The sequence below is a fragment of the Lagopus muta genome, chromosome 2 (assembly GCF_023343835.1).
Source record: "Lagopus muta isolate bLagMut1 chromosome 2, bLagMut1 primary, whole genome shotgun sequence".
In the NCBI taxonomy this organism is placed as follows: Eukaryota; Metazoa; Chordata; class Aves; order Galliformes; family Phasianidae; genus Lagopus; species Lagopus muta.
The window spans coordinates 59,315,532-59,332,778 of record NC_064434.1 but is presented as its reverse complement, the minus strand read 5'-3'; the positions used below and the strand labels follow the sequence as shown (position 1 = coordinate 59,332,778).

The 17,247-nt window shown below is 38.9% G+C and overlaps 2 protein-coding genes across 2 annotated transcripts in view; both read left to right on the top strand.

Annotated features, from left to right (window-relative positions):
- The window catches only part of ZDHHC14 (zinc finger DHHC-type palmitoyltransferase 14), a 515,017-nt gene that overhangs the window by 67,640 nt on the left and 430,130 nt on the right, over positions 1–17,247 (top strand). The window lies entirely within an intron of this gene.
- ARID1B (AT-rich interaction domain 1B) overlaps positions 1–17,247 on the top strand; it is a 318,747-nt gene that overhangs the window by 75,558 nt on the left and 225,942 nt on the right. Inside the window, 1 exon segment of the mRNA XM_048935631.1 lies at positions 2,035–2,175. Within this exon segment, the coding sequence (XP_048791588.1) occupies positions 2,035–2,175 (141 nt within the window).

Below are 17,247 nucleotides of genomic sequence, written 5' to 3'. Positions count from 1 at the left end.
GTGCGGCCTTTCTTAGCCGCAGCTCTGTGGAACAGCCTTCAGCACTGATCTCATACTTCGGGCTCTGCGCTGTATTCCGCTTGTTCAGTTTACAGGCAAGAAATTGAAATCCATCTTCCATTTGCCTGTGATCCTTCATAGCACAATGTTGTCAGTGTAGCCATAGTCTGTCCACACCTGGCAGTCCCAACACTTGTTCTTCCTGATGAGAACAAACTCCAGGCCCCTGCTACTTCAAGAGGTGGAGTTCTGTTTTCCTTAAAGTCTGACTTTGTCATCAGCTGTCTTTCATTTGTATTTGTTTCCTGGGATGATGCAAAAGTGTCCTGCTAATTGACTTCATTTTGGGGATTTGCCATAGGACTTTGGTTGGTGCTTTAGTCTGAGGCTTAATATTCCAGTGATCCAGTTTCTCTACCACTTTCACCCTTTGTGTAGAAGGGTTTATTGTTGGGTTTACTACTCGTCACCGTGATCAATCTACATCCTGTGTGCCTGTTTTCATTATTTCATTCTTCTCACCAGCTTCGCTCAATAACCCTGAATCTTCATGTCTTCATTTGCAGTAGCATGGTTCATGCTTTTGAACCACATAGTCTTCTTAAGTCATCCCTTCAGTTTAAAAATATTCATTGAAAGGTTTAACGTGGTAACACAAACATTTTGGTGAAGTAGTGCCAAAGGAACTGATGTGCAAGGAGAAAAAGTTGGGTTCAAGTGTTGAGTTTAGAAGCTACCAAGATGTAGGACTACCAGCTCCTGGCAAAAGTTGTAAAAACAGATGAAGTTGTGATAGTTTAAATAAACCAAACAGCTAAACATGTGTTTAAAATTGACTTTATATTATTATTATTATTGCCCAGTAAATATCACTGTATTGTTGAGTGAATATAGTAAGCTAACTTTAGGTAGAATAGGTATGTGTTTGTGTGTTGAGTAAACAGATTTATCAGAGTATCAGAGACTCAGTGGGAACAATTAAAAGATCAAAGCATTTCACAGGCACTCAGGTATTCGAGATATTTGCTTAAGGCAGAGATGTGCAGGACCAATTGGAGATCTATTTCAGGTAGGAGAAATCCTGTGTTGCATATAGCATTAATGTAAAATAATATAAATAATACTATTGTCTGTGGGAGAGAACAAATACCTAAAATGGGCAATACAGACAGAATTGGGCTTGTTGCATGTCTGCTCTTTTAAATATCTCAAGAAATGTCAATATCTATTGATAGAAAGCTTACCACCTAAACTGCTATAGAAAATTCATATAACAAAATGTAATTGACTTCATTTTGTTTATAACTTTAATTCTCTGTGTGGGGAGGATTTCTCAATGTATAATACATGCACATGTTTGTCCATTCATAGGACTTTTAATGGTTTACTTTATGCTGTGCTCTTTTTGGGTTTGTTTGTTGTTTAAAATGATTTATCGTAGTAGGTATAGGAGAAAGAGATCGAACTTTCTAAAAACTAAGTCTCTCCAAACCCTAAGTTTTTCCTGTCAAGCTTAAATGCTCTCGTACATCTGAAAGCTAAAAACCTGAGGGTTATAGACAAAAAAAAAAAATTCACAAAGATGAGTACTTTCTTGCTCTGGAGAAGATTGGTATTTCTCTTTCAGTGTCTGTTTTAGAGTTGTGCTGCTACATCCAGTTCTGCTTTTGGGTCATTGCAGCAGAATGATTCTTCTGTAGATGTGCCTCAATAGTGTGCCTATGGAGAGCAAACATTTAAAATAACTGCCTGTGTGTTTTAAGCTTGGACATTATGGGATTGTGATGTTCAGAAGGATGGCGTTTTCCTTAGAAGTCCTCCCTGAAATGGGAGACTAGAGAGAGTGCTCTAGCTTGCTTCTCTTGCTCAGGCAGGAGGATCTAAGAGCTGATGTTGACTGTTGAGTATGAGATTGGTACGGGGGGTGAGGGCTGTAGCTGAGGATTATGCCTCCGGGCTGGTTAGCCTACAGATACAACTGAACTCAGCGCTGTGTCTTGACTCACCATTTGCTCTGCTTGGCTCTCCTAACAGATACCGCCGCAGTATGGTCAGCAAGGCGTGAGTGGCTACTGCCAGCAGGGCCAGCAGCCGTACTACAACCAGCAGCCGCAGCACCTGCCGCCCCAGGCACAGTATCTGTCACAGGCCCAGCAGAGATACCAGGCCCAGCAGGTAAGCCCTGTCCTGGAGCATGAAACGTTCTGTGCGTGGCGAGCAGAGCCTGCCTGACCTCTTTTCAGGATTATGCTGGTGCAAACAAAATGAAATACATGGAGTCACTCGACATCCTTCCAAAAAGTCTTGGAGGATATGCACATGGATGCACACTTCTGGGGTTTTCTAGTATCAGCTTTTTTGAGCGTGGCTGGTATTCATACCCCAGAAACTACTAATTCAAAAACAAGTATGGATCAGATGATGGTGGAGCTTGAGGGGGTTTTGTTTTGTTTTGTTTTGTTTTCCCTCACAAAACAGATGTCCTGCACCTAATATGGTCAGTGTTGTTTTGTTCTTAGTGTTGGTTCATTTTTTAGGACAGATGATTTGAGGGCATTTTGCAGCTGCATTATCATTGGGAGTTTTCTAAGAGATATTTTTATAATTGATATTATAGCTTTTACTTCGATTATTTACTTTGCCCAACAGGTTAGTAAAAACCCATAATTCAATATGCATTTCAGTTCTTGAATTGTATCTTATGTGCTAGCTATTAGAATTCATTTTAAATGATTCTGTTCTTAACTAAGATCAGAAGTGGCAGTGTCCTAGAGCTTGAGAAATACTTGGATTTAGATACTGAACAAAATGGACATTTGTAGCCAATAAAGCTGCATGTGTAAGCTGAGTTCTGTCTGCAGCCTCTGCTCTGTTAATCACAGAGAGCTGGTCTGGAAAGGAAGGATGAAGCTAAAGCTTGCTTGCCATTCTGGGAAATATAAGAAAAGTGAGTTGTGCTCAAGACTGGTATTAGTGAAAGCATCAGCACTTGCTTCAGATCACTAGGAGAAATTCGGTCAGGTGTGGCTGATTAATTTTTTGAATAATGCTGGTACAATGTAGAAATCTCAGTTTGGAATAAAAATATTATGCAAAGTAAACTTAACAAAAGATGTTGTAAGTAGCAGCGATGCAGGAGACTCTTCTCCTTTGATTTTAAAATTAAACTGAGGTGATTTCACTCTGTAATTACATGTTAATTTTGCTTCATCTACTTTTTAAAATTCCATTGAGAGTGTTAACTTGTTTTTCATTAAAATGCTAGATCATTTATTAAATAGAATTTTTAATTGTATTTGTGATAGTCTTGTAAATGTTATATCTTTTCATCTCTTGTTGTAGGAGTCAGCTCTAGGTAACTGACTTCAAGTTATAATGGACTCAGTTATACGCAACTGACTTCAAATACTGTACTTGACTTCAATTTTCTCCATTCTTTGGCATTAAATGCTTGAATTGTCTCTAACTTGAAAGTAATGTTCATAGGTATCTTGGTAAAATCTTAGTAGGTGAATTCTTAGTAATACAGCCTATGAGAGAGAAGAAGAACAGCTCTTCTGGTCTACATGTCACAGTTTGTGAAATTGAAGTAGGTTTGCTGCCTTGGACACTTCTTCATATTTTAAATACTGTCAGTTGAATGGATTGAGTATTTTAGTTTAGAGGTATAGAAGACATGCTGACTATACAGGACTTATGAAATAACAAGATACTGATAAATCTGCTGATATTCATCCCAACTTTTGTTGTTGCTGTTATCCTAGCCTGTGAAGTGAGAGTTTGTGAAGTGGAGAGTATTGTAGAAGAGCAGGGATCATAGAAGAGGGTAAAGGCAAAATGGGAATAAAACCTCCCATATAGTGCAGACTTCAGGGATATTAGATGAAGAAGAAAGCAGGGAGAGATTCACAGGTAGAAGATAGCAGCCTTGTTGTATCCAAACTACTACTCTGAGGATCTGGTTGTCTAAATCCAGGCACCAAGCATGAAACTGTGGTCTCTGCATTTTTGCCTGAATCTGCAAATGCAGATTGTTGGTAAGGAGTAATGACACAGCATTGCATTTGGTAATCTTCAGTCTGGGAATGACACCTGAAATTTTTCATGGCAGTTTTTATGTGTAGATGCAACTATTTCATATAAAAGTAAAAATCTAATGTAGTTATTTCACAGAATCACAGAATGGCCAAGGTTGGAAGGGACCTCAAGGATCATGAATCTCCAACCCCCCTGCCACATGCAGGGCCACCAACCTCCCCATTTAATACTAGACCAGGCTGCCCAGGGCCCCATCCAATCTGGCCTTGAACACCTCTAGGAATGGGGCATCCACAACCTCTCTGGGCAGCCTGTCTCCAGTTCCTTGTTGTTGAGCCTCATTAGAGATAAAAGCAGTAGTTTGTAACACCTTTGGTCTTGCTTCTTTTCTTTTCCCTATCTCCAGATTGGCTTCATGGCTGTTTTAATATTAGTTTCATATATTCTAATTTAAAAATAAACTATAAAACCATACAATGTCAGTTGCACCAGTTAGCGTATTTTGATTTCTCTCCCTGCTCTTAAAACACCATTTCCTATTTATCTAATACTGTCAATTAGAAAATGCGAGGCAATCTCAATCTTACAAGGACTAATTATTAGTTCTTAACATTAGGTCTTAACATCCTTAGTTCTGTTCTTCTTTTTGGCTTGCAAATGAATTTAATTCCTGTCTTCTGTACTCTGCTAACCGCTTTTAAAAAAATCTTGGTTCTTGTTGCTTATTGTGATCAAAATTGGCATTAGCAAGTCCTACTACTGAATTGCACCAATTCTGAGGAATGTACAAGTTGATACTTTCAGCATGTTGGCCTTGAGAAGGGAACGTGGCCTCTGAAGACATTTTTGCTACATACTGGCTAGTTGGAATCATAGGTAAGCTGTAAACTACAAGTATTCATCCTAGAGAGTATGACCAATAATAAAGAAGTAGCTCCTGGGAGCCTCATCTGTGGCTTAGTACGTTATTATCCAAAGTGTTCTACACAACAACAGAAAAGGTTGTCTTTGCCTCCAGAACGTTTACAGCTTAAATATTAAATGTGGCAACAGATGAAGTTATATCAGTAAGGAGGTATGAATAAAAGGACAGTGCTGCTCAAGGTAGCTAGTAACATGAAAGGCATTCATTTAGTTGACTGTCATATTAGGATATTCCTTTCATTCTGTTGCTACAGTGGAAAACTGAATTTGAAGACCATTTACGTGGTTCATGATCTATTCCTTGAATGATGCCCAAATGCTCATTAACTTTAAAATGAGGTATTCTTTTATTTGCCAGTCTTGGAAAATGCTTACTATGATTGCCTGCCTTCTTGACAAGGAAAATTTTGAAGAGAAAAAAAAAAAAAAAGTATTAATTTAGGAAAAAGAATACAATTATTGTGAACGATTATTGAAGTCTGGGTGGCACAAAGTCTCCCAGTTAGAAACAGGTAAACAGAAATTATTTTTCACTCCACTTTATGGTCAGGGAGAAACACGATTTGTTTACTTGTAGGTACTGAGGTAGGAGAAAATGCCCAAGAGGATCCTTCTCATTCACTTGCTGTCAGAAAAAAAAGTTGCACACTCTACTCTCCTCAAGACATATAGATTGACTGAGCTGATTAGAAAATTCAATTACGAAACTTTTAATAAGTCTTAACTGATATTGAAGTATTCTCAAATGCAAATAAGAGTATGCCCTGTGCAATTTGATCAGCTTTCCTGACTCAGTGTGTGTAGGCATCTGTGAATCCTATTCAGTTCCTTACAGACTGAAAGTTGAACTTGCTTGTAACAGGAGCAGTTGTGAGTTGCAGAAGTTTAATGTCCTATTTCAGGGTAAATAAGCCATCCCCGTGACTACATACTTTGTGATGGAAGTGTAATTCAACAGGTTTTACTTCCAGATAACAGAGTCCAGACTAGAGAAAGGGGACTGCTCAGTAATTTGCCTTCTTTTTCCTACTGTATTTTCTGTTTCCCTTGTAGGCTTATGCCAGTGTGTTTGTTTTGGAGACTATCAGACTGGAAGTAGGGTTTATTCTGGGCTGATGGTGGGCTTTTATGTGCCACCAGTTTCATTTTATGTGAAATCCTGCAGTGTGTTGAACTGACTATTTTATTATGTGAAGAAAACTGATACCAAGTTTCATACAGATAATGTTGTATTTTTGCACTATTAGAATGTGAGTGAGCTGCTGCAGTCAGGTATAATTCTTTGTGTTGTGCCTTTGAATTGGTTCTCATCTCCATTTCTCACGTATTGTGGATGTATGAGGCTATTGCTCCTTTTCTTTGACTCACTTGGATGCAATATGCAATCTTGTCAATAAAAGTAAACGGATAAAATAATTTCTGGGTCTGCTCCAGCGACTAGTGGCTTCTCATTCTTGAAATAAATATAGAGAGGAAGAAGGAGAATGGAATTTATTTGAATGTTTAAACTATAAGTTGTTCAGATCTTTGTAAAATGGATCGCTTGGTGGCAGAAAGGAAGTTTCTTAAGGGGTGATTTGATACTAATACTGGCATAGTTTATTACACAGCTGTATTGTAAGCCAGACTCAGTCATCTCCTCTTCAAATCAGGACCTGCTGTGTAAAACACATTAAAGGAAGAGCTTTATTTTTAAGCATATTTATTGAAGGAGCATCAGATTCATTGATCATTAGATATTGCCAGTAGATGTAGGTATTTCCGTGCTTTTTAACACTTTTTTTTTTAACCTTTAGTGCTCTTTAAAAGAAAAAAAAAAGAGAAGGATGTGTTATACTACTAGAGTGTTGCCCTTGGCAGGGTTTTTCATCTTGAAATAGCATATAAATGAATAAACGCTTCAGCTGTTTTTGCAGTTTTAAATCTTTTGCCATAACTAGTAGTGCTGTTTTTTTCTCCAGGATGTAATGTAATCGCAAGCTTAAACTGTCATCATTAAACATTATTTTGTTAAGATAGTTTGATGTATATTTTGGGTTATTATACTTTCCAAGTAGCTTTGAAATAGCTGTGTTATATATTGTTTTATGTAGCATGTATTTGTATGTATTGAGAAAGGATCATACCTTACAGATTTAATATGTTGTTCTATGAGTTGGGACCCTATCATTTTTTTTTTTTTTTTTGACAGAAAAAGCAGAACTGAAAAAATAATTATGATCTCAACCTTGTTAGAACAAAAATGGTGATTTTATTCTACATCCATTACTGTTATCCTGAAGTCATCTTTTGTTTGAAGCATTCCTGGAAGCTTTCTTCTCACTGATTTTCAGGTTGGAGCAAAAATTATGCTGATCCTTGTTCTCAAAGGCAAGTATCAGACTGAAAGGAGAAAAAGGTGTGGCAGATCCTTAACGTGGATCAGGTGCTTGAACCTTTATGCAGCATTGCTCTTCCTGGTTAAGTGTGCACAAAGAGCTATGTGTGTGTCATTTTAAACCATTCCTTTGTGGTTACTGTGACTTTTTAAGAAATGCCTTAAAGGAACAGTCACGTCCTTCAGGCTCATTTTAAATAAAAGGATAAAATGTTTTATAAACAAGCAAACAAACAAGATGCCCTTGCTAACACATTTTATTTAAATAAGTTCTAAAAGCTGACCCAAACCCTAGAGCTTACAGTGGAGAGCCGTCTTTCCCATCTGTGTTAACTCAATGCTCATGTCCACTGGGCAAAGGGAAGAGAGATCATAGAATTGCAGAATGATTTAGGCTGCAAGGGACCTTAAAGTCCGCCCAGTCCCAACCGCACTGCCATGGGCAGGGCTGCCCCCCACCAGCTCAGGCTGCCCATCCAACCTGACCCTGAGCACCTTCAGGGGTGGGGCACCACAGTTTCTCTGAACAGCCTGTGCTGGTGCCTCACTGCCCTCTGAGTAAAGAATTTGCCCTTAACAGCTAACTTAAATCTCCTCTCTCTTAGTTTAAAGCCATTTTCCCATGCCCTATCACTGTTTGCCCGTGTAAATGCATTAAGACACACGTGCCTCGCTTGGGCACTACCCCAAAGACTCTCCAGAAGGAAGCTCTATCCTGTGGGGCCGCAGATATTCTGTGATGTGGTATCCTGTGTGGATCAGCACATTCTTCCAGTGCCCTACGGACAGCTTTCTGCACATAGAAAGCAGGAGTCAGAGCAGGATGGGGGGGACTGCTTTCTTCTGCTGAGGCCTGCACGCGACAGACCTGTGTGCCCTTCAGGAGTAACCCTGTGCAGAGAGCCCAGGCTTAGGGCCACAGGGGTGGGAAAACAGCGATGGGGTGCTGCTCTGAAGGCTGCTACGAGAGGCCATACATTGGACAGATCTCTTGTAGGAGCCATGTTGTTCTTCATAAAATGTTTGTTTCAGTACTAATGACTGGAATAAATTGACTTGGTTCTGTTCAGGGGGCTCTGAGAGCCATAAATCTCAGGTCTGTTTCTGAACTGGCAGCATGGTTTGAGCTGGTCTCAGTCGGCAGCCTGAGACTGTTGTGGAAATGTTCCCTGCGGACATCTGTTTGTAGCGCTGAGTCAGTGCAAGGTGGGACAGAGACAGCATTACCCCCGTTTGAAGCAGTCTTTGAAAATGTGAACAAAATGTGAAACTAATTAATCTGTTTTCATGTCCAAGCTGTATGACTGTCATGAAAACAGAACAAACTGTATTGTGGCAAAATGCGTCAAATTATTGAAGTGATTTTGGTACCATGAGGATGAAGTTTTGTTTTCCAATTTCACACGAGCTGCTAAAGTTCCTTTAACAGTGAAATAAGCAGCACAGTAATTAATGCTGGCAAGCTGTTTTGGGGTGTAATAGTACAAAAAATGCCATTGTTGTAAGTTAGGAATAATAGTGTAGCATGCAAATATCAAAATACATTAGTATTTTTAATATATAGTAAGAACACAGATAGTTCTCAGCGAGTACAAATTAAAGCTTTATACCTAAACTCAATTATTCTTATTAATAAAATCCCCACTCTTTTATTAGAAACTGACACAAAATTAGCATTCGACTGCACCATAGTTCAGTCTGACCTCCTGCAGAATTTAGATGTGGGGCTTACATGTAACGTGCAGCTGCCCAAGGCTTAAAGTTATAATAAGGATTGTTTGTCCTTCTGTCCTCTAACTCTTGTGTTGTACTCATCCACCACTAGATGAGTGGCTGCTCTTAGCATTTGTTGTGTTATGAACCACAGGAAATCTGGAAAAGATCACGCCTGTGTGTTAAATTGACGTTTGCTGCCAACCATGTAGGAAAGCATTCTTTGTGAATGTTGGCTATTATAGTTATATGAGAACCCATAAGCAAGTTTAATGTTCAGAAGAGATTGGTGCCTGCCATCATGAACAGCAAGTGGCAACTGCTTCTTGTGCACCATAAATCCTTCATGGCTTCCGTTCTCTTCACGGCAGAGGTGTCTAGTGCCTCTTTGCATGCTGTTCTGAAACGCTGGGCTTATTTTCTGTTTAAAAGTAATAATTTTCTTGCCAAGGTAGAAAAAAAAATACAAGGAAGTTATTCCTTTAAACTATTCAACCCCAAATCTGTAGCTTTAAGAACTCTTATTTCTGTTGGATCTTTGTTGGTTGGCTTGTACAAGATAGATCTGAGAGTGCATAGCAAGCAGAGAAATCTTGGACAAGCAAGTGGCTGGGTCGAAGTCATCATACATTACTATTCTATAACTACTTCTCCTTTCTTTTCCAGCTTCCTCTCCATGGGGCCTGAATTTAGAGTCAGGGAAAAAAAAACAGTATAAGTTCTTTTTTTTTAATAAAGACATCTGCCTTGGTACACTGAGCACTTTGTTGCTAATCTGCTTTAGGGATATCAGACAGATATCAAAAATCGGGATACAGCTTTGATTTTTGTATCTGTAATGAAACTTGGATAGACCTGTGAGGAGGAAGGAGTGGGGAAGCAGGATTTCAGCGATAGGCTTCCAAACTCACACACCAGCATTCAAATCTTGACTTCTAGGCAAGCTAGCAATGGCCAAACCTCCAAAAAAAAGTAGCCTCTTTACCTTGCTAAACAGTGCTGTGATTTAAAAAAAAAAAAAAAGGAAAAAGAGAGAAAAGTTTAGGAACAGTATTTGTACATAAAGTTAATTTTTACCTTTTTATTTTTTTCCTTTCTTAAGTGTGTAATGTTTTTGGGAACAGCAAATGACGTTTGAACTGGTATGCATTCAATGAATGCTTAACTGATATCTTTGCCAGCTAGTCTAATTTTTGCTTTTATAAAGTCTTATCTTGTAAGCATGATGCTATAGTAACACCAAGTTAGTGCTGAGCCTGTGACTGTTTATCTCTGGCTGAGCTTACTTAATCAGCCCAGGAGTTTGGTGAAACTGTGACTCCTGCTGAGCTACATCTTCTCCCATTGGTGGGAATAGCTGCTTCTTGTCCATCTGGGGAAGGTGCTGTTTGTTCTGTGCAGTTTGTCTCATACCAGGAAGAGTGTCAAAGCCCTCTCTTTTTTTCCCTCGTGGTTTGTATCTCGATTTATAATTGGTGTTAATTTTTCAGACTTGGAGAATTTTTTTATTTTTTGTAGTTCTGAACTTGGTAAGCATGTATCACAGCTCATTGGCTTTTAAGATGAATGATACAGAGGCCCTAGTCCTGATCAGGGAATTTTTTTGTTCTTGTACTGAAATGAAGTTAGTGCACAGTATCGTCAGGAACCACAGGCAATATGAGCCTCCTCTTTGCTAAACTGGGAAAAGAGCAAATTAGTCTGGGGGAAGAGGAAAGTCTTAACTCCTGTTCTCTACTTCTTTGTAAGCAGCCAATTGCTTGCATGCAACGAGTTTGTAGGTTCAGTGAACAGTAACAAAAAATCTCTGCAGCTCAAAAGCAGCTCCTATTTTTTACCAACTCCAGAAAATAGTATTTATAAGTAAATAATCCTGAATGGAAAGACTTCTCACCTCAGCTACAAAAACTTATGTGAAACCTGTCAGGGATTTGGTATGTTCTGTGTAGAAAAGTGTGTTCTGTCTTTTTCAAGGTTACAAATACAGTGAGATGCACATGCGTAAATGTGCTTTTCAGTGCTCTCAAATCAGTTAGTGGTTTGGCTTTGATCCACAGAATGGTAGTATTGTTGTTGTTACAGTGGTATTGTTTAAAGTTTCTAAATTCTGATTTCTTTCAGTATTTAAATCACAGAAGGTTAATTAAAGCAGTTCTTTATTCTACAACTGCTTGGGAATATTAACCTCACAAAGCCTGCATTAAATCATTGAAGTGATAGAATTGCATTTGCTTTATAAAATAACCTTACAAGAGCAAAGACAAAGCCATTTATAGTTCAATGCCATTAACTGCTTGGCATTTAGATATTAGCGTAGGAGTCTATTAATTAACTTGATAGTAAAACTCTTGGAATGCAGACTGATAAAAAAACTATTTTGTTTTAGGAGATGAGTGATCATGACTAGTGTTGTTCCTCTTACAACTCTCCTTGTTATTAAATGAGTATTTTACTGTTATTCTGAAATCAAAATTAATATCCCAGAAATAATTTTGTCTGTACCTTTGAAACTTGGTTGTAAGTTAACCAGAATAGTACGTTTTTCAAAAGTTACCTGATCACATAATAACCATTTACTTTATGATCCATTAATCTAATGGGTGTTCATAGACAAGTGTGCATATGCAAATATTTTATAATGTAAGTGCGCAAACCCTGTTCTAAGAAAAAAACTGAAATATAATTGAGACAGTACAGCGAATTAAGTAATGAAGTTATGAAGTCCGAAAATCTAGATGATTTGTTTTTCTATAAGAGCAATGTATATTCCAAATTTTAGTGGTCTTGTAAATTATACCTTACGGTCAGTTGCAATGCAGCAGTGTTCTTTTATGGTCTTTAAATTAACACATATTATTTTCCTCAGAGGTGGGGAAAATAAGTGTGTTAATATTTCCTGGCATAAAACTTACTACCGTATTTCTTCACTGCTCATATTTTCTCTAGTATGCAAATATGTTTGCAGTACATACATTTGGTTTATTTTTTGCATTTTGAGTTGGGATTCTGTTGCTAAGACGATGTTATCTGAATATAGGTCAGCATTTATGTTATGTACAGACACAGGGAAGGAAGTCCATTCCAGTACTTCCCTTTTACTGCATTTCTATTACAGTGCAATTTAGAACAGCTTTTGGAATACTGTTCCTCAGTAATCAGGCGACGGAAAAGTCCAGCCTCATCCTCACACTTCTCCCTGATGGCTGAGTACCCATCTACAACCTGTCTTTTGCATACATATTTTTAGATAAAAAATGAAATGTAGGTATAAAGGGTTTATGTTTTTTGGCTCTCTGCCTACGGAGTTCACAAAGGTCTTGCTTTGTCATTTTCACAAAGAGAGATTCTTGTTCTTATATTTCCTAGAAATCCTTTGCCAGCATTTAGTGAATGTCACAGTTTTGGTTTGATTTTTTTTGCTTTGTTTTTCATTGATGTGTTAAAGACCAGTGGTCTGGTCACAGAAGAGGTTTAAGTTTTCACAATTTGCTCTCCACATCCTCCCATTCTTGGCTACTCCCAACAGCAGCCCACTTGGGAATACTCTGTCTTGAAAACACTGTGGTTGTGGTGATGGTGTTGAAGGCTTTTCTATCATAAAGATGAAATAAATAGTTTGCTTGTGCTGGCCTATACTGTTGTGTTGTGCAGTCCATTGAATTGCTTCTGTTGCTAGATGCTTCCACCTTTAAACTGTTGTTCTCTTTCTGTAAGTTTCTGCACACTTTCTACTCCTTGGAGTAGAACTGTTCCATGTGGTGGCTGGATTTAAGCGTTCTTGTGTTCGTATGGTCCTCTTTTTCCACAGCCTGAAGAGCTAGAGAGGACAGTAATGTAGTTAATACTCTGCTTCCAGCAGCCCCAAATGTGCCATGCAAACCCTCTTACATTTCAACAATTTCAGTCAACCCAGATAGTAGGTTTGGGCTGAGAAAACCCTCCATGCCAAAATTACTACAGGCTTTTCTTCATCTTAATTTCGGTTCCGTTTCTTAGGATTCTTCTGTTGTTGAACAGTAGTCAAACCTCACGCCTGTCATTTCTTTTAAGAGGCTCTGTGGTGGAGTACTAGGGAAAAACCCGATGCACTAACTAGTGTTAGACAGGTGTTGCCTGTGACATAATATAGGCGTATATTTAGGGAAGGAAAACAAACAAAAGAACAGATAAACAACCAGAGCTCTTCATCATTCCCTGTTTGATGTGACCACAGTGCAATGTTGTCAGAGCAGCTCGCAACTCTTCCTTACAGAGTCGCAGGTTTTCATGAGCCTTCGGGTAAAGTCTTGGTTCATAAAGATAGGCCCCAAAGAAATTGCTGCAAAGATGTTTCTCAGCCTGAAGCACGGAAGTCCTTTCTCTGGGTCCCTCGCTCTGTTCGCCTGGAGGTAGCAGCTGCTCTCAGTGCAGCTTTTCTCTTTATTCCGTAAGCTGGCTGCAGGATTTCAGCTTGCGGTAAGCTGCGGGCAGTCCCCTGACCTGGTTTCTGCCAGCCAGCCGTATGCTCCCAGAGCCTCCTCCACCCCAACAGGCGTCTGGGGATGACTCTTGCCCACTTCAGCCCTCCATTTGCTCCACTTGCTGCTCCACTTCAGCCCTCTATTGCTTTCAGCTCAGTCTTGGGTTCACAGCGCTCCTCTGGGGCTGGCAACCCCCTTCAGTGCCTTGGGCCTGCTGAAGAGCTCAGAGCATTAGGAAGGGCAGGGCAGGACACCGAGTGGCACGAGACCTCGTGTGGTGGTTCATCCTGAAAGAAAGAATAGGACACATGAAAGTTGCCAGCACTCTTTTCTTTGTTCATTCTTCTTTTAAGTATAGCTTTGTCACTTAAAGGATGGGCAGGGAAAGGAAATAGTGGGTGTAGAAAATGAAAGCGTGATTGCATGGTCTGGTCTTGTATGGTTTTTTAGGAAAAGTTCAAAAAGCTCTGTAAACATGAGAAAATTCGTGGAAATAAAATACTTGCTTTACCCAAGTTATATTTGTATTTCCCAGATTACATCTTCAGGTTTGCTATCATCTCTTTATTCACACTTGAATTTTACGTCTGTAGAAAAAGGAGAAGCTCTACTGTTGAGTTTTTTTTGCCTGTAAATTAAAAATTGAAAGCCATTTATCAGGCTATGCAATGTGAAAGTCACATTCTAATACAAACATCAAACTTGGGGTGTTTTTTTTTCATGTGGAATGTTACAAGTATGAGAGAAGAAAGCTAGAAGAAATGTCTTGTTTCTGATTAAATCCACTACTGATATGCTCTGTGATCCATGGAATGCAGCAGTGGGGGAAGGAGAATAGCAAGATAAGGGTTTCAGAGAATGATTTCATCTTCGAGCTCTTCCTGCATCACTAGCTTAATGTGGCTCCTGGAGGCCATATAGACAAGACGTATGTAAAAATGGACTAGAATGTTTAGGAAGAGGGACTCATCTTTCATGTTAGTTGTCTCAGATTACCTGATATGTGACTTAAACTAATCTGTCCAAACAAATAACTTCCTTCCTCTAGGATGAGGGACGCTATTTTTGACCCTGTGTGTGTTTGGTGCATTTTCAGTGTATTCTACTGGGAAACAACCTTCCATAGTTAAATAGTCTGAGTTTCTAATAGCTTCTTGAGTAGATGGCATATGGACTTAGCCTTAATCATGTATTTGCTTAATTAAGGTAACTATAATTTGTAACAGTTGAGGCAAGAAGTACTTTTTTTTTTTCTTTTTCCCTCCTGTGTCTTGAGGCTTAGCTTGGTTGTCATTCTGTGGTAACGGGGATCATGAAGGGAAAAAAATGATGTTCCCATTGTAGGTTATATTTGAATTAGCTTAAAAAAGTGATCTAGGAAACAGTAAGTTGTCAGAATGCAAGTGAAGATATCCTAGAAGAGATGGCATTAAGTACATTGGGGAAGATTGGGAAGCTGTCTTTCTGATGATGGCTGGTCTGCATCTCAAGTATCCAAACTAGCAGGTTTTCCAAATTTCTTCAGGTACTCAGTGTACCTCAGGACAACTGTCTTCATTCTGGTGGTAGCGGTTTGGCTTGAAAAGATCTAGGTATTCTGATAATGAGCAGAGTTTATTTCAGCACCTAAATATGCACTGTTATGCTGAAGGAGATTACTGTTTTGCACTTGTAATCAACCTACAGTGTGGCACCTACCAAGCCTTTCTTTCCTGGCATCACCTGTTTTCTCTGTGCAGTTAAGAGACTTGATTGCTGACTTGAACACAGTGCTCTTCAGCTGCAAGATACCAGTTTCCTTTTCTCTAAGGCTTTAGTTGTTTTCTATTTTTCCCCCCTTTCTGACTCATTAACTTCAAAGTTCAAGGCACATGGATGTATTTCTTCTTGACCCAGGATCTTCTGCAGGAATCCATCTATGCCCCATAGGACCTCTGCAGACCATCTGCCTGGCATTCAGGTGAAGTTCTCTACTTCTTTGTCCTTTGTGGACCATTTCCCACAGGGCTGCATTCTGTTGCCTGCTTCCATGAACTTCAGTGTTGCATGTGCCCCAGGCATAACATTTTTTCCTGAGTGCAGTGCAGCCTTACCTACAATATTCCTCTAACAGGTTGGCTGTCCTTTGCTGCTTTTCTTGTGCTGTCAAACAGTGAGCAACTTGGGAGTTGATGTTTTAGGTGTTAGGATTGAGCTCAAGGTTGGTTGTATAGGGATATAGTACCATTTAGGTGAGGAATATTTTTTTTATTGTAGCTTTTTGCATGAGGATGAAAATAAAGAGAAATGTCTTAATCTTTATTTAATGACACAGCACACAAAGATACTTTGGTAAGTGATAACAAGGTACGTCTTTCTATAGCCATTAACATATCACTTGCCTTTTTTTCTATTCCATAGTATCCCATCAGATATGAGTAAAATAATCTTATATGGTAGAGCTGTATATTTATCTTGAGTGTTTAACTGAGCCCTGAGCTCCATTCTCAGGTGGTGTGGGGGAAAAAAAAAACACATTTGGTTTCAATTTTGCTGTTGTCACATTGCTGTAGAATTCAGTGCTCTCATAGTTGAAGTCTTCTACGGATAAACTAACTAAAACAAGAATACAAGCACTAGCATAGTTTTTAATGAGCTTTTGAAATGTAAAGAGTACTATATATATTCCATAAATTATTTTGCTTCAATTTAACCGTCGTGGTACGTACCTTCTGGAGTGGCCATGTTATTCCTCTGCAGTTTGCTGCAATAGAAGTGCATGAAGCCTGAGTGATATTTCTCACTCAGCCTTTCTTTAAATGTGGTTTCCCTAAAACGTTAATGATTTTACTATGTTTTCATTACCCATTTAAAAAAAATTCAAACTGTATCATAATTAGATCTTATCTCTTTATCAGAACTTAAAACAAGTGTGTGTTTCATCTACATGGCTTTGCATATTCCTAGTGCTACATTCATTCAGTTTTGTAGAGAAAACATAGATGTGTACAGATTCAGTTTTTTTAAACTAGGTCCAGCTAGAGATCAAAAGCATTACACTAATTTTGCTCATCACAAAGGGAAAGGTTGTCTATCTGTGGCTGTCTCCAGAAGGTTGCTGTGCAGTTGACTTGAGCTGCAATTTGGTGACTGGTAGAAACACCCAACTTTCCCAGGCCAGTCCTGCTCAATGAACAAAGCTGGGAGGCAGGGAGTTTATCTTCGGCAAGCTTTAAGTTGCGCCTTTTCACAGAGTGACCGTGTGAAGACCCAGCACAGTAAGATGTTGGTACCCAGCTACAAGACTGGGGAAAGTAAGAACAGGAGTCTTTGACGTCCCTGCAACCCAGTTTTTTCACTTGAAACCTCTGGCTTAGTGACACTCCATACCAGAACTAAAGACAGAAAGTTGAAAAAATAAATACAATATCAGAGAGCAAGAGCTAAGAAAATACCTTTCTCTTTCTTCCTCATCATGAGGATACACATCATGAGCTCCATACACCACTGCAATATGTAGCCCAAGCTAAAAATACATGTGAGCAAGAGGTAAATAACTGGCTCTGTGGATGATAAGCAGTTGGTTATTGTTATTGTCCATAATCATACAATGATTATCAATGATTGATATCTGGACAACTTAACCAATATGTAGGTTTTAGGCTGTGTATACACAGGCATATTCATTTTTTTCCTTCTTCCTTTTTTTGGCTTACCTATTTCACAGTATAAAGATTTTTTTAAACACAGGTTATA